Raw genomic sequence first — 18,404 nt, 5'->3', positions numbered from 1 at the left:
CTCACTTTGAATTTTCGAAAATTATCAATCAATTTTCAAAATGTTTTCAAAATCTTTTGATTGAATTTTCGAAAATTCTCTTCCCCTCCCCCACATCCTTCTATTTATGGAGTACTACTCCTTCTAAATGCACAATTCGAACCATCTAATTAAAGTTCGAATTCTCCTTCTCCTTCTTCTTTCTATTTCTCTTTTTCTCTGGACATTTCGAGGAATCTCTATACGGGACATAGAGGATTCCACATTCTCTTTTTCTTCTCTTTCTTATGAGCAGAAGCAGAGACAAAGGCATTCTTGTTGAAGCGACCCTGGACCGAGAGAGCCTGAAGCGAAAGCTAAGAGAGGCCAAAGCACAACTCTCTTTAGAGGACTTGACCGAATTCTTCAAGGAAGAAGACATGGCAGCCGAAAACAACAACAATGCCAACAATGCAAGGAAGGTGCTGGGTGACTTTATGCACCTACTCCTGATTTCTATGGGAGAAGCATCTCTATCCCTGCCATTGGAGCAAACAACTTTGAGCTAAAGCCTCAATTAGTTTCTCTAATGCAACAGAATTGCAAGTTCCATGGACTTCCAATGGAAGATCCTCATCAGTTTTTAGCTGAATTCTTGCAAATCTGTGACACAGTCAAGACTAATGGGGTTAACCCTGAAGTCTATAGACTGATGCTATTCCCTTTTTGTAAGAGACAGAGCTAGAATATGGTTGGATTCTCAACCTAAGGAAAGCCTGGACTCTTGGGAAAAGCTAGTCAATGCCTTCTTGGCAAAGTTCTTCCACCACAAAGATGGAGTAAGCTTAGAGTGGAAGTCCAAACCTTCAGACAGAAGGATGGAGAATCCCTCTATGAAGCTTAGGAAAGATACAAACAATTAATCAGAAGATGTCCTTCAGACATGCTTTCTGAATGGAGCATCATAGGTATTTCTATGATGGTCTCTCTGAACTATCCAAGATGTCCTTGGATGGCTCTGCAGGGATCTCTTCATCTGAAGAACGCCTGCAGAAGCTCAGGAACTGATTGAAATGGTTGCAAATAACCAATTCATGTACACTTCTGAAAGGAATCCTGTGAACAATGGGACTAGTCAGAAGAAAGGAGTTCTTGAGATTGACACTCTGAATGCCATATTGGCTCAGAACAAGATATTGACTCAACAAGTCAATTTGATTTCTCAAAGTCTGTCTGGAATGCAAAATGCACCAACAGTACTAAGGATGCTTCATCTGAGGAAGAAGCTTATGATCCTGAGAACCCTTCAATGGAAGAGGTGAATTACCTAGGAGAACCCTATGGAAACACCTACAATTCTTCATGGAGAAATCACCCAAATTTCTCATGGAAGATCAAGAGAGACCTCAACAAGGTTTCAATAACAATAATGGTGGAAGAAACAGGCCTGGTAACAACAAGCCTTTTCCATCATCTTCTCAGCAACAGACAGAGAGTTCTAAGCAGAGTACTTCTGACTTAGCAACAATGGTCTCTGATCTAATAAAACCACTCAAAGTTTCATGAATGAAACAAGGTCCTCCATCAGAAATTTGGAAGGACAAGTGGGTCAGCTGAGCAAGAAAGTTACTGAACTCCCTCCTAGCACTCTCCCAAGTAATACAGAAGAAAATCCAAAGGGAGAGTGCAAGGCCATTAACATGGCCGAATTCTGGGAGGAAAGAAAGGAGGTGGACGCCACTGAGGAAGACCTCAGTGGGCGTGTACCAACCTCCTCTGAGTTCCTCAATGAGGAACAATGGGAATCTGAGGCTCAAATTGAGACCATAGAGATTCCATTGGACTTACTTCTGCCATTCATGAGCTCTGATGAGTATTCCTCCTCTGAAGAGGATGTATGACACTGAAGAGCAAAGTGCTAAATACCTTTGGAGCAATCATGAAGCTAAATGAAGTTATTTGGAAATGAGACTTGGGAAGATGAACCTCCCTGCTCACCAAAGAACTGGATGACTTGTCTAGGCATAAACTGCCTCAAAAGAGGCAGGATCCTGGGAAGTTTTCTATACCTTGTACCATAGGTACCATGACCTTCAAGAAGGCCTTGTGTGACCTAGGGTCAAGTGTCAACCTCATGCCCCTCTCTGTAATGGAGAAATTAGGGATCCTTGAGGTGCAAGCTGCAAGAATCTCATTGGAGATGGCAGACAATTCAAGAAAACAAGCTCATGGACTTGTAGAGAAGTTTGGTGAAGATTGAAGACCATTACCCTACTGACTTCATAGTCCTAGACTGGGAATGGATGAATTTATCATCCTTGGCAGACCCTTCCTAGCCACAGCAAGGGCTGTGATTGATGTTGATAGAGGAGAGTTGATCATTCAAGTGAATGAAGAATCCTTGGTGTTTAAGGCCCAAGGATATCCCTCTGTCATCATGAAGAAGAAGCATGAAGAGCTTCTCTCAAAACAGAGCCAAGCAGAGCCCCCACAGTCAAACTCTAAGTTTGGTGTTGGGAGGCCACAACCAAACTCTGAGTTTGGTGTTGAAACCCCACATTCAAACTCTAAGTTTGGTGTTGGGAGGTTTCAACAAGGTTCTGAGTGTTTCTGAGGCTCCATGGGAGTCCTCTGTCAAGCTAATGACATTAAAGAAGCGCTTATTGGGAGGCAACCCAATGTTTTCTAATTAATTATTTTCTTTTGTTATTTTATCTTTTTTGTAGGTTGATGATCATAAGAAGTCACAAAAATAATGAAAAAAGCAAAACAGAATGAAAACAGGAAGAAAAACAGCACACCCTGGAGGAAGAAGCTGCTGGCGTTCAAACGCCAGTAAGCCTTGCTGTTGGGCGTTTAACGCCCAGTCTGGCACCATTCTGGGCGTTTAACGCCAGAAAGGGGCACCAGACTGGCGTTAAACGCCAGTAAAGGGCAAGAACCTGGCGTTAAACGCCAGGAATGGGCACCAGCCCGGCGTTTAACGCCAGAAATGGCTCAAAACGTGATTTTGAGCAACTTTTGGTGCAGGGATGACTTTTCCTTGACACTACAGGATCTGTGGACCCCACAGGACCCTACCATCACTCTCTCTCTTCTTCCCCCATTCACCAATCACCTCAATACCTCTTCCCCAAAAACCCCTCACCCATCAAATCCCATTTTTCTCTTCACCACTCACATCCATCCTTCATAAAACCCCACCAACCTCACCCTTCAAATTCAAACCACTTTCCCTCCCAAACCCACCCTAATGGCCGAACCTTTACCCCCCTCTTTCCTATAAATACCCTTCTTCAACCCTTCATTTTCACACAACCTAAGCACCCTTACTTACCCTTCTTGGCCGAACACACTACCACCTCCCCTCTTCCTCATTTCTTCTTCTTCTACTCCCTTCTTTCTTCTTTTGCTCGAGGACGAGCAAACATTTTAAGTTTGGTGTGGTAAAAGCGTTGCTTTTTCGTTTTTCCATAACCATTTATGGCATCCAAGGCCGGAGAAACCTCTAGAAAGAGGAAAGGGAAGGCAAAAGCTTCCACCTTCGAGTCATGGGAGATGGATAGATTCCTCTCAAGGGTGCATCAAGACCACTTTTATGAAGTTGTGGCCTTGAAGAAGGTGATCCCCGAAGTCCCCTTTTCACTCAAAAAGGGTGAATATCCGGAGATCCGCCATGAGATCCGAAGAAGAGTTGGGAAGTTCTTACCAACCCCATTCAACAAGTCGGAATCTTGATGGTTCAAGAGTTCTATGCCAATGCATGGATCACAAAGAACCATGACCAAAGTGTGAACCCGAATCCAAAGAATTATCTCACTATGGTTCGGGGGAAATACTTGGATTTTAGTCCGGAGAGTGTGAGGGTGGCGTTCAACTTGCCTATGATGCAAGGAGATGAGCATCCTTACACTAGAAGGGTCAACTTTGATCAAAGGTTGGACCAAGTCCTCACAGTCATATGTGAAGAGGGCGCACAATGGAAGCAAGATTCAAGAGGAAAGCCGGTCCATTGAGAAGGCATGACCTCAAGCCCGTGGCTAGAGGATGGTTAGAGTTCATACAACGCTCAATCATCCCCACTAGCAACCGGTCCGAAGTTACCATAGACCGGGCCATCATGATCCATAGTATCATGATTGGAGAAGAAATAGAGGTTCATGAGGTTATAGCCCAAGAACTCTATAAGGTGGCGGACAAGACCTCCACCTTGGCAAGGTTAGCCTTTCCTCATCTCATTTGTCACCTCTGTTATTCAGTTGGAGTTGACATAGAGGGAGACATTCCCATTGATGAGGACAAGCCCATCACCAAGAAAAAGATGGAGTACACAAGAGACCTCACTCATCATGAGATCCCTGAGATTCCTCAAGGGATGAATTTTCCTCCACAAAACTATTGGGAGCAACTAAACACCTCCCTAGGAGAGTTGAGTTCCAACATGGGACAACTGAGGGTGGAGCATCAAGAACACTCCATCATCCTTCATGAAATTAGAGAAGATCATAGAATCATGAGGGAGGAGCAACAAAGACAAGGAAGAGATTGAGGAGCTCAAGCACTCCATAGGATCTTCAAGAGCAAGAAAGAGCCGCCATCACTAAGGTGGACCCGTTCCTTGATTTCCTTGTTCTCTATTCTTCTGTTTTTCGAATTTTTTTGCTTATGTTACCCATGTTTGTGTCTTGTGATCATTAGTGTCTTAGTGTCTATGCCTTAAAGTTATGAATGTCCTATGAATCCATCACCTTTCTTAATAAAATGTGCTTAATTGAAAAGGAAAGAATTGCATGAATTCTGAATTTTATAACAGTTTAATTATTTTGATGTGGTGGTAACACTTTTGTTCTCTGAATGTATGCTTGAACAGTGCATATGTCTTTTGAATTTGTGGTTCATGAATGTTGGCTCTTGAAAGAATGATGAAAAAGGAGACATGTTACTGAGGATCTGAAAAATCAATAAAATGATTCTTGAAGCAAGAAAAACATTTCAAAAAAAAAAAAAGAGAAGGAAAAACGAAAAAAAAAAAAAAAAAAAACCGAAAAAAAAAAAAAAAGAAAAAGAAAGAAAAAAAAAAGAAAGAATAAGAGTTGTGATCCAAGGCAAATAAGAGTGTGCTTAAGAACCCTGGACACCTCTAATTGGGGACTTTAGCAAAGCTGAGTCACAATCTGAAAAGGTTCACCCAATTATGTGTCTGTGGCATGTATGTATCCGGTGGTAATACTGGAAGACAGAGTGCTTTGGGCCACGGCCAAGACTCAATAAGTAGCTGTGTTCAAGAATCATCATACTTAACTAGGAGAATCAATAACACTATCTGGATTCTAAGTTCCTAAAGAAGCCAACCATTCTGGATTACAAGGGATAGAGTGAGATGCCAAAACTATTCAGAGACAAAAGCTAAAAGCCCCGCCCCGCTCATCTAATTAACACTGATCTTCATAGATGTTTTTGGAGTTCATTGCATATTCTCTTCTTTTTTTATCTTATTTGATTTTCAGTTGCTTGAGGACAAGCAACAATTTAAGTTTGGTGTTGTGATGAGGATAATTTGTATACTTTTTGGCATTGTTTTTAGTATGTTTTTAGTATCTTTTAGTTAGTTTTTATTATATTTTTATTAGTTTTTAGCTAAAATTCACTTTTCTGGACTTTACTATGAGTTTGTGTGTTTTTCTGTGATTTCAGGTATTTTCTGGCTGAAATTGAGGGACCTGAGCAAAAATCTGATTCTGAGACTCAAAAGGACTGCAGATGCTGTTGGATTCTGACCTCTCTGCACTCGAAGCGGATTTTCTGGAGCTACAGAAGCCCAATTGGCGCGCTCTCAACGGCGTTGGAAAGTAGACATCCTGGGCTTTCCAGCAATATATAATAGTCCATACTTTGCCCAAGATTTGATGGCCCAAACCGGCGTTCAAAGTCACCTCAAGAAATCCCAGCGTTAAACGCTGGAACTGGCACCTAATTGGGAGTTAAACGCCCAAACTGGCACTAAAGCTGGCGTTTAACTCCAAGGAGAGTCTCTACACGAAATTTCTTCATTGCTCAGCCCAAACACACACCAAGTGGGCCCGGAAGTGGATTTTTATGTCATTTACTCATCTATGTACTAGTTTTCTATAAGTAGGACCTTTTACTATTGTATGAGCAATCTTTTGATCACTTTTAGATCAGAGGAGAGACTTTTGGGAGGCTGGCCATTCGGCCATGCCTAGACCCTGTTCTTATGTATTTTCAACGGTGGAGTTTCTACACACCATAGATTAAGGTGTGGAGCTCTGCTGTACCTCGAGTATTAATGCAATTACTATTGTTCTTCCATTCAAATTCCACTTGTTCTTTATCCAAGATATCACTTGTTCTTCAACATGATGAAGGTGATGATTGACGCCCATCACCATTCTCACTCATGAACAAGGTGACTGACAACCATTCTTGTTCTACACGCATTCGAGGCTTAGTGAATATCTCTTGGATTTCTGATTGCATGATGCATGGTTGATCGCCTGACAACCGAGTGCTCGCCTGACAAACGAGCCAGCCATTCCGTGAGATCAGAGTCTTCGTGGTATAGGCAAGAACTGATGGCAGCATTCAAGAGAATCCGGAAGGTCTAACCTTGTCTGTGGTATTCTGAGTAGGATTCAATGATTGAATGACTGTGACGTGCTTCAAACCTGTAACCTACTGGGCGTTAGTGACAGACGCAAAAGAGTTATTCTATTCCGGTAGGGGAGGGAACCAAACCAGTGATTGGCAGCACTGTGACAGAGTGTGTGCATTAGCTTTCACTGCGCGGACGGGAGGTAGCTGCTGACAACAGTGAGACCCTATACGAGCTTGCCATGGAAAGGAGTAAGAAAGGATTGGATGAAGGCTGTAGGAAAGCAGAGAGACGGAAGGGAAGGCATCTTCATACACTTGTCTGAAGCTCATACACCAATGATATACATAAGTATCACTATCTTTATCTTCTATGTTATTTTCGTTCATCACCATATATATCTGAGTTTGCCTGACTAAGATTTACAAGATGACCATAGCTTGCTTCATTACTAACAATCTCCGTGGGATCGACCCTTACTCACGTAAGGTTTATTACTTGGACGACCCAGTGCACTTGCTGGTTAGTTGTGCGAAGTTGTGTAATGCCATGGTATTGAGCGCACCAAGTTTTTGGAGCCATTACCAGGGATTATGAGAGTTGTGAAAAAGTATAGTTCACAATTTCGCGCACCACCGCCCCCCTACAATTCCATGAAAGGATAATCATAAGAAGAAAAAAGATAATAAGAAGACCTCACTGTGAGGTTTGATCGATCTCTCCCATCAGGGTGTCTCTGTTGCCTTGGCCAGCCTTTATATCAAAGGTTTCTTCTTCCATGTCTAGGTTTTCCTCCTCATGTGGGAATGTTTCATTTTGTTGTTGGTTGAGACTACTCTCTTCGTATATCCTTGCCGCTTCAATCATGACTTCCTCATTAATAGAATTAATGTCCGGTGGTTCTGGTTCAGGTGGTTCATTCATTTCAAAGTCTTCTAGGGGGGTTGGTTGAATATACATTCCCTGTTGGGACTCTTCTTGGGAAAGGTGCATAGTGGTTGTCCAATTTTGTGGGTGATTAGAGATGGTGTCTTATAGCTGATTTTCTGGTTGGTTTGGGTAGTAAATTGCTTGTTATGGTTAGATGGGATTCTATTGGGGCCAGTAGTTGATCCAGGCTTAACGACCTTTTCTTTGTTTGGACTTGTGGTGGTGACATGTTAATTTCTAATTGGGTTGTTTTCTTGGGTCTTAGTAGACTGATTCAGATTTGATTTAACGGATTGGGAAGGTTTACTCTTCTGGGCTCCATTAAGAGCATCTGTATTAGGTTCATGATTGTTTGGAATGTTCTGATTACTATTGGGATCCTCAATTGTTGCGTCAGCATCCTTTTCTTGTAAAATAGCAAATCTCGTACCTGTTGTAGCAGCTTTTTCCTTTGGGCCATTCTCCACACCTCCACTATCTGTACTATCCTTTTTTGCTCCCTTTTTGCCCTGTGGCCTTTGTACAACCATCCAAGGTCCATACCCTTCATTCTCCTCATTCAAGACTTTTTTGCCCCTTTCAATATTTTCTTTTCCAGAATTACCCTCTCTTTCTTCTCCTGTATCTGTTCTGCTAACTGTCTGTTTCTTACCACTGCTGGACCCTTCTACCACCACCGCAATGCTGGTTTCCTCTTCACTCTTTTTTGGGCAGTTACTTTTTTCATGCCCCACCATACCACAATCAAAGCAAATATTGTGTAATCCCTCGTACTCTACCTTATATTTAACTCCATTGATTGAATATTGAGCTACAAGAGGTTCTGTTAAATTCAATTCAACACATAATCTAGCAAATTTATCTCTACTTTTCAAGGTTGTGTTGGAATCAACTCTGAGAGTCCTTCCTATGACATTTCCTATTCTTTTCAGCATCTCTTCATCATAGTATTTAATGGCTAGTCCTGAAAGTCTCACCCATGCTGCAATCTGATCAATTGATGCCTCCAGGGGATTGAAATCTGGTCTCCAAAACCGAATAGACAGGTAGTGATCCATTATTTTCCATGGTCCTTCAGTGAGAGCAAAATCCAAATCCTCTTGTGAATAAAACTTCACAATAAAGAACTCGTTTCCTAAGTCAATCACCTCAATGCTTCCCATGTTATCCCACATAACTTCTAGTCTCCTAGTTAGAGCCATCAAGGAGATGCGTCTGCCAAGAAGTTTTACAATTAAGGTATCCCACCATGGACTTCTCAGCTTATCCATAGCTGCTTCATTGATTGAGAAATTGAAGATACCTCCAACTTTCTCCACACGTATTTCTGGTCTACCCTTTTTTTTACTCCCTTCACCCTTCCTTTGTTCTCCCTCTACTTCTTTGATGGCATCTCCCAGCACCTCATCCATGTGCATGGCACATTCCTCTTTATCTTTCTCGAACAATGTCACTAAAGGATCTCTTAAGAGTTGTATGCTCCCCTTCTACATCTACACTTTTCTTCATCCATTCATCCTCCATTGGGATTAGAGATGGATTTTCAGTTCCAGTAAAAGCTCATCCTTCCTCTTCAGTTCTCACTTTCTTGCCAATCCTGATAGATTGGTCCTGTTTTCTTCTAGTCGAAAAGTCTGGTGTGTGAGACCGTGAATGGCCTCCGCAGACTATTAGCCCATACCCACAAATAGTAATGAGCCCATTTGTGTGCAAAATGCTCCCCACATGTGCACTGGTTCGGTGAGATGGAAGGAGTTTTTGGTTTGGGCTTCTTTTGGACTATTTTCATGAGTAAACCACGAGCAAATTAAAAAAAATAGAGTATAGTCTCTTGTTACAATTTATGTTTGAGTCATTAAAAAGGAACTCCATAAGGCCACAGCATTCTAATGATACGAAGAAATTTACAATAAACGTAATCAACCAACATTTCATTTAAGCAGAGTCGACACAATATAATTAGAAAGGACAATTGGTAATGTCGAATGAAGAAAAAACAAGCCATAAATTCAAGCATATTCAAGAACTCAGAGTTTCTATGAAAATATCACCAGATTACATTCACAATCAGATTAGCGGAAATCAACCTCCGACTACCTTACCCCGTATTGAGCATAGCAAATCCAGCACTTGCAGTGTAACCAAACGGCCTAAACATGGTTAGTGGTAAGTCTTAATGAACAAGCATCAATTCAGACCTACATCGAGCAGTTCAGTGCACTAATCGGATTTTACCAAACAAGCAACCATTTAGACCGATGTAGCCAAGGTCAGTACACAAATTGAATTACAGTGAATAATACCAAAACAAGCAGCCATTCAGGTCTATGTAGCGCACATCAATGCACCATTTGGATAAAACCAGAGAAGCATCCATTTATGTATATATGAACAAGATCAGTTCAATAATTCGATAATTCGAAGCTGTCAATATGAAATTTGGATTTACCTTTCTTCCCATCGTCACCATAGCATTGGCTTTCCTAAAAAGGCTACCTGTGTTTCTTATTTAGAGCATATTAAATTCTTGGTTTATTTTCTTCTTATGAATAGATAAGGATGCGAACGGGGCGGAACAGGGTAGGAGATGCCTCCAAGTTCTCGGTCTCGAATCTTAATCTTTATTAATGTTGCAAGTATGAGGAGTATCGTATGAAATTAGTCTCATATTAAAGAAAACAAGGAAGAGTAAGGAGAATATAAAATGAGAAGACACCACTTAAGATTTTGAGTTGAATGTAGTGTCTTCTTATCTTATATTCTCTCATTTGATTCTTCCCTAAAAATTTTTTGGTGGTCAAAAGTTCGTTACAGTGACCCAACAATTTTCTCCCTGTTCCCACTCATATTCCCGTCGTGAGAAAATATTTAATCTCATTCTCATTCTCCGTCCCTACAGTCCTCACGAGGATCCCCATTTCGGCATTTTTCATCCATCTTATGTTCTTTTATTTTATTTTTCTCTAAAAATTTTTTGGTAATCAAAAACTCTCCACGATAATTCAACAATTTTCTCCCTGTTCCACTCATATCTCCGTCGTGAGAAAATATTTAATCTCATTCCCATTTCCCATCCTTACAGTCCACACTAGATCTCCATTTCGGCATTTTTCATTTTCAACTTCAAATATTTTTTTCATCATCAAAGAAATAACTCCATTCCCAGTCTCTCGTTAAAATAAATTAAAACAACATAAATCAGAAAATTTGCTTAATATTGTTGTTCACACAATTTCAAATAGTGAATAAGGAAAAATTTTAGATCAACAAAATTTTTGTTCAACAAAATTAAACAATAAAACACAATTTCAAACAATAAATCACAATTAGCATATTTTTTTTCAATAAAAATTAAAACAAATATAGTTCTCCCTCAGCTCAGCATATCATGAAAAGGAAAAATCAACAAGCAAGAAGAGAGAAGAGTACCAGGCAGAGAATGGACAAGGGAAGAGGAGACTCATACTAGAAGAGCATCAGAGATACGAGGGAACGATGAAGCAACAGTGGGAACGACGGAGCAGGGCGAGAACGATGGAGCAGCGACAGCGCAAGAGAATCAGGTAATAAAGGAGCGAAGAGCGGTGCAGGAAAGCAGAGAACAAAGGACCCAGGAACAATGTAGGCGAAGGCTGAAGAAGGGGATTTTCGCTCGGGTTCCCATGCTTGTCTCCGGAAAATTTATCCCCTCATACCCATCTCCACGATAAAATTCTCCATCTACGAATTCCCGTTTGGGACGATTGCCGCGCCTCGGGAATTTTCACCAACCTTATGAGTAGATGTGTTTTGGGTTTTTGGTCCTGTAATGTTTAAAAGAAGAACGAAAAACCTACCCAGAAAGAATTACAAAATCAAGAAAGTCCTCTTATTAATAAATTAATTAATTAATTAATTAATTAAGTACTCTTGTTCTTGGAAAGCTCAAACGCATTACAGGGCAGTTACACTTATACACGAGACAAAATAAAACGTTACACGAAAAACATGCTAACTAGGTTCTCCATCTATCACCATACACAATTACACATTACGTGAAAGAAAAAAAAAAGGTAGATATTTGTTTGTAGGTGGGTGTTTGAAAAGGCATCCATATATAAATATATATTCTTAGAGTTGTTCTACGGGTGTAAGGGGCTGCTGTGTTCTGATCCTAGTCTTCCTGAGCCTCTCAGCGATGATGAAAGAAAGCTCAAGAGATTGTGAAGCATTGAGCCTTGGGTCACAGTGAGTGTGGTAGCGTGAGCTCAAATCATCGAATGTGACGGTTCTTGATCCACCAATGCATTCGGTAACGTTTTGACCCGTCATTTCTAGGTGAACTCCTCCTGGGTGGCTTCCTTCTTGCTCGTGCACATCAAAGAATGCTCTCACTTCAGCCTGTTCCAAATTCAATAATATTATTAATCATAGGTTGGTTGTACCAGTTACAAGTGAGAGTGATATGATTTCTCCTTTTCATAAATAATTCATTGTCATTCAAACTTAAAAGTGGTCAAGCAAGGACAGAAGAAACCACTGTCTTATTAAAACCAATAATAATCAATTAAATGAGAATAAATAAACATGAGTTAATATTGATTTTAGCCTCTACAACATGAGAATAAATAAGATTTTAAGGAATGAAAATGATGTTATACTAAAAGTTAAGGGTAATATATTAGACATTTGTGTTGATAGAATGCAATCATGTAAACGCTAAACATACATTTTTCTTTTAAATAAAGTGATCATATTCATAATCAACTTCTAAATTATTGTTAATCACTGTTTTTCCACTAATAAGAGTGACACACGTCTTGTGAGTTGTGATGTTTCTTTCTATTATAGTGGGCAAGAATTTATAATCACAATCATATGGGTCCCAATGAGTCTAAATCCCACCTTCTATCAAAGAAATGGAGCCGAATATATACATCAATTTTGCATTTTTTTCTAAACCAAAAGAATAAGGTAAAAAAATGAACAAAGAAAGACTTGAAGACTTCTCACTATTTCACCTACTACCTCACCCACCCCACTCTAAATATATTAGATTTTAACTTAGAGAGTTTGGTAGCCCACTAGCCCACCAGGGTAAGACCAGATCAAATGCCAGTGAAGGAAGGAAGGACTCAATTTTTTATTCTTCTTTTTCCAAACCTTTTCCTTCTTTCATTTTGAAGTTTGAAATGAAAAAACATTAAAGAATATCACTGCCAGAGTGAAACGAATCTTATTTTGGCAGATTCAGGTTAAAAAATGTTTAATTTTTGGTGTCCTCCTAGTAATGTAAAACTATAGTGCGTATGATTGGATAAAAGTATTGGAAAATTTTTAAATATTTAAGAACATTGCTATATTAGTAATTTTAATCATTAATTTTTATTATAAAATAAAAAAAGTTTGAGGTATTAAAAAAAATCAGTATTTAAGTATATTTAGTTATTGATCTTAATTATATATAAATTTTATTATTGGGATCGGGGCTAAAATCATTAGAATATCAGTATTTTTGAAACTTAAAAATTTTTTTATAACTATAACACACACACACACATATATATATATATATATATATATTAAAAATGACTAAAATTACTAAAGCGCTAATATTTGTAGGACCGGCAAACAGTGAGAATAGGAGTAGAGGACAAACATATCGTACCCTGATGGCATCGAAGGGGCGAGTTTTGAGACCACATGGAGCCTTAATTGTGTTTCCATGCATAGGATCGCTGACCCATGTGACAATTTGTCCTGCTTTCCTCACAGCCCTAATTAGGTGTGGAAGCTTCACTCTCATGTTTTCAGCTCCCATCCTTGTGATTATGGTAATTCTCCCTGGTTTGTTTTGTGGGTTCAAGATATCAATGAGTTTAACTAGCTCATTTGGATCCATCTTATCACTCACCTACACCATTAAATAAAACAACATACAAAATCAGCAAAGCCATTAAGACTCAAGATTTATGCTTTCGACTAAATTGATACATTAATATTATTATATTAGTATCTTGATGTATCAGTTTGGTCAAAAACAACAAAAAATGAGGGGCAGTTCGATGCTTACATTACAGGGGTAAAGTATGTTTTTTTTTTTTGATAAAACGATAGTAATTATTTTAAAAATATCTTCAACGTTTAATTTTATTTAATTTTATCTTAAATATTTTTTATATGTGTCAAAAATACTCATCTAAAACGTTAGAAATAAAATTGGTTTTGATACAAATCGAAAACGTTAAAGACAAAATTAAATGAAATTAAACTGTTTGAAATATTTTTTTTTAAAAAAAAATCGCAAACGTCAGTGAACAAAAAATATTCTTTATCTTTTTTACATACTATTTTTTATAAGAATCATTTGCAAACCTTGATTCCTAGGGGATTGGCAACTCCTCTTAAGAACTCAACATGGGCACCATCCAATTGTCGGGTTCTTTCCCCAACCCAGAGCATATGGGCAGAGCAGTCATAGTAGAGTCCAGAAGTTGAATCCAACCTAGTGAGAGATTGTTCATATGGCAACAACAAACACTCATGTGAAGTCCAGAATTCAGTTGTTTTCATTATAGGATGGTCCACCGTGAGCCCTGCGGCGGCCATGAAGCCGAGGGCCTCATCAACTCGGTGAGCAAGCTCTTGGTACCTTCCATGCCAAAAATAGAACAAATTTAATTTTCAAGCCAAGCCAAACTTATCATAGAAAAGTTTGCTAGAATGGAAGCATTTCACATTGATAGAGGAACATGTACTATACAAAATATTTTTTCTCCTGAATATAGGTGTATGTGTCTCTATGCTATTTATATCCCCAATTAAATGCTATAAAAGCTTTATTTTTGTTATAGTATTTTTTAATCCAGCAGCTAAAAGACTAATTCGTCACACATATCTGAGCTCGACTAAAAGATTTTAAGTTAGCCAATAAATTATTGCATACATAAGTGAATTTCGAATCCTCAATACTTACTTAAACGAACAAGTAAATTAACCACTTTACCAACACAAGTTGGTTAAATGCTATAAAAGTTTTTTCAGTGATAAAATGCCATCAAGTATGAAAATTTTGCATTTTCAGTGTTAGTTAGAATTGGTTTATTTGAAAAAAGTATTTCTTATAAAAAATAAATTACTTTTATTAAATTTTAAATACATTTAGATACATTTTTTAAAACAAGTATTTTTATTAAAAAAATATTTTTTTAAATCAACAATATCTTATTTTTAAAAGAATAGAAATAAAAGACGTTTTTAATATTTTAAAATTCCTTTAAAAAACTATCCAAATATAAAATAATTTTTATCTTTTAAAAATTCAAAAGCAAATACCCTTAATAACTTATATACACGGCAACCAAAATAAGCTATGGCCAGCCTAGATCTGTGCATAGATTATCACTAAAGCGGATCAAGGAGTTAATGAAAATTTGTCATGTGCAATGTATCCAAAAAAAAAATTGTCTAATTTTGCTTAGAGCATCAAATATTAATTATAAATACATTATGTTAATTTTTTTAAATAATTTATATCACTAATTAAGTATTGTGTAATGAATATAACTGGGCTTAGCCCGATTAATAGAAATAGGTTTGAATATTAAATATTATTAGAAATATTAAAAAAAAGGAGTATTAGAAATTGTAAATAGAAAGTGAATATTAAAATTGTGAATTGTCTTATCACATTTTTCCTTTTCTCTTGATTTCTTCTTATAACTAAAGTATTCTTTTCTTAAGAATTATATGATGTCTATTATTATTTGGTATTTAAATTTTGTCTAATTTATTTTTTATAATATATTTTAAATATTTAAACATTATTTACTTTTGTATTTTTTAAAATTAAATATTAATTTTTAACATTTTTTTATAAATTAGTCACCGCTTTTTAAACATCATAATTATCACCTCTTTTCTTTTGTATTCGAAATACTCTGATGAATCCATTTTCTATACCGTTATATATTATACATTAATTTATAGGTTTTTAAGTAGTTAACTGGCTAGGTAGGATAATATAAAGAGCATAGAAAGAAATGCGTGGATAGAAATACAGAACAAAATAGCATACAAACCTGTCTCCCTGTTCACTATGTTGAGTGAAGTCCAAATTCCATTGAGTGACCCTCTGCATAGCAGCGTAGCCACCGGTGGCAAAAGCTCTGAGAAGGTTGAGAGTGGCAGCGGCTTGACAGTATGCTCTGATCATCCTCTGTGGATCCGGAATCCTCGACTTCTCGTCAAAAGCATCTCCATTCACGTTGTCACCTCTGTAGCTGGGCAGCTTCACCCCGTTCTTCTCCTCAAATGGGTCCGATCTTGGCTTTGCAAACTGACCCGCCATTCTCCCCACCTACAACCACATTGACATTGTCATACAAATGGACAATAATCTTTGTGTTCATCCTTAATACTCATATTTTGGAGTCTGTATATATCTGCCACTAATTCTATTCCAGGTAGTGACACAAAGTTACAAGCAAAATTACTTAACTTCTGTTTTTGGTGACTTACTTAACTTCTATAATGAATTGAACAAAAATATATCCGAAAAAAGAAAATTGAATGAATAAAAAAATATTTAAAAACCATTAAAATTTATTGCTTTTTGCTATTACTTAATCATCAACTCAATTTTTTTAGTCTAATTCATTTATTCTAGTAATCTAACCATATACTTTATCCTATAATTTTAAACACTGATAGCAAAAATAATAAATTCTTATGATCCTCTAGCATTTCTCTAAAAATAATTTTAAAAGATCAACACACAAAAGTTTGAAAAATTGAAATAAAAAAAAGCTACCAACCATCAAGTAATTTCATGTTTCTATATCAGTTCTATATATCTCATTTTAAACAAACAAAATATATACACACAACGTCTCTATTATAATTTCTAAATATGTTAAATACAGATACCAAAAACTATATACTAAAAGTCTTGTATTCAATATTCTTTAAATAATAATATGAATATAAATATTTTTTTAATGATATGACATAGCAATGAATATTAAGTAAAAAATTAAATATGTAATGTATAAAAATGTATTAACGAAAAATTAATATTAGTAATAATAATAAGAAAAAAGGTATCCATTAAGCAATAAAATCAAAGAAAAAAATTTATTGAAAATCAAATTTTTATGTTTCAATAAATTGAATCTGTTAAAAGAAATCCCATCTAATTAATTAATTAACAATTATTAAAAAGCTAATATTTTTAAAATTTAATTTTTTTAATAAATTATATATTAAAATTAATTATTTATATAAAATATATATTAAATACGAAATATATATTAAAAATAAATTAAACATATATATATATATATATATAAAATTTAATAACTAATTTTAGTATGTAACTAACGTTCAGTTACCTCCTATAACAAGAAACAAAAAGATTTACAATTACTTCTGAATATGTCTCACAATTGATTTTGACTCTAGAATTGAAATTTTTGTTAGGTACCTTTATGACGGGCATCTGGCCACCAAACATCAATACAGCACCCATCTGGAGGAGAATCCTGAATGTATCACGAATGTTGTTAGCATTAAACTCTTTGAAGCTCTCAGCGCAATCTCCACCCTGCAACAAGAACGCCTTCCCCATCGCCGCCTCCCCAAGCTTCTCCTCAAGGCTCCGCGCCTCCCCTGCGAACACGATCGGCGGGAACGCGTCCAGCGTCTTCAGCACCGCCTCCAGCTCCTCCTTGTTCGGGTACTCCGGCAGCTGCAGTGCCCGCTTCAATTTCCAGCTGTCCGGGGTCCATTTTCCCTGCACAGCGTTACGAGCTGGAGCGGTTGCGGCTGCAGCTGCCATTGCGGAGGATGCTGGCTGCGACTTGTCCGCCGGCTTGTCGGAGACCACCGGGTTAACGTTCTTGGTGGGCTCGGCTGCATGGACGGCTAGAATGGGCCTGGAGGTGGGCTTAGTCCCGGGTCTGATGCTGTTGGTGGATGGGCATAGGGAGTGGTTTGTTGGGGGCATTAAGGTCTTTGCAGGGATGAGGGAGTTGGAAGTTGAGATAGCCATTATGTTTTCTTGATGATTTGGGTAGGTTTTTTCTGAGAAAGGATCTACGGGAGATTCGTTTTTTTTTTTTTTAAATTTCTCTCTTGGTTTAGGTCACACTTTTTCAGAGGTGCCTGAAGAGAATGAGGGAGGTTTGTGGTAGGTTTTATAAGAGAAAAAAGAGAGCAACTATGGCTCTATGAGGTTGTTGGTGTGGGGGTAAGTGAGTTGGGTAGAGAGAGATCGCGGCGTGGTAGTTGGGAGGGGAAGGGTGTTCTCGTCAACTCAGTTCTCTTTAGGGTATAATTGGAAACTTTTGGAGTGTGGAAAGCTGGCAACGAAGTCAAATTGCTTGATTATTACAAAAATGTTCCCTGTCATTAAAATTAATTATTAATATATTTATATATTTATGTGTAAATATATATATAATTTATAAAAAAATTTAAAAATTAATAATTTTATTAAAATTTGATCGATATTTAATTAATAAAATAAAAAAAATTAATAATTTTATATTATTAAATATAATTTTATATTATTAAAAATATTAATAATAATTAATTAATAATTACAAATCACAAAATTTATTAATTTTAAAATATTTTTTTAATTTATTTTTAATATATATTTATATTTTAATATATATTTTATATTAATAATTAATTTTAATAATTAATTTTAATATATAAATAATATAAATATTTATTAATTGCATTTGATATTCACCTACTAATCTCTATTTTATATGCATAGTTATATAAAAATTTAATAAACAATAATATTTTGAAAACAATTAGAAAAACCGTTCAAATACTTTTAAAATATTTTATTTAATATTCATTTGTTAAAATAGTTATTTAATTTTAAATATAATAAATATATAATTATAAA

The 18,404-nt window shown here is 36.8% G+C and overlaps 1 protein-coding gene across 1 annotated transcript; it reads right to left on the bottom strand.

The window, feature by feature from the left end:
• Nucleotides 1-11,347: 11,347 nt before the first annotated feature.
• Nucleotides 11,348-17,659, bottom strand: LOC130941257 (phospho-2-dehydro-3-deoxyheptonate aldolase 1, chloroplastic-like). Its single transcript, XM_057869687.1, has 5 exons — nucleotides 16,965-17,659; nucleotides 15,562-15,839; nucleotides 13,856-14,132; nucleotides 13,149-13,394; nucleotides 11,348-11,881 (listed from the first exon to the last, which is right to left on the bottom strand). Exons 1-5 carry the CDS (start codon nucleotides 17,529-17,531, stop codon nucleotides 11,612-11,614), a joined length of 1,638 nt encoding a protein of 545 aa, XP_057725670.1. The 5' UTR covers nucleotides 17,532-17,659; the 3' UTR covers nucleotides 11,348-11,611.
• Between the last annotated feature and the right edge of the window lie 745 nt (nucleotides 17,660-18,404).

This window comes from Arachis stenosperma, chromosome 7 (assembly GCF_014773155.1).
Source record: "Arachis stenosperma cultivar V10309 chromosome 7, arast.V10309.gnm1.PFL2, whole genome shotgun sequence".
Classification (NCBI taxonomy): domain Eukaryota; kingdom Viridiplantae; phylum Streptophyta; class Magnoliopsida; order Fabales; family Fabaceae; genus Arachis; species Arachis stenosperma.
This window is presented reverse-complemented; position numbering and strand designations above follow the sequence as displayed.

Excerpts from the sequence above, each read along its gene's own strand:
- LOC130941257 (XM_057869687.1), bottom strand. The coding sequence starts at position 17,531 with ATGGCTATCTCAACTTCCAACTCCCTCATCCCTGCAAAGACCTTAATG. Across the intron at positions 13,395-13,855 it reads CCAATCCCCTAGGAATCAAG|GTGAGTGATAAGATGGATCC; the intron begins GTTTGCAAATGA and ends TTAATGGTGTAG. Across the intron at positions 11,882-13,148 it reads GCCCCTTCGATGCCATCAGG|GCTGAAGTGAGAGCATTCTT; the intron begins GTACGATATGTT and ends AATTTGGAACAG.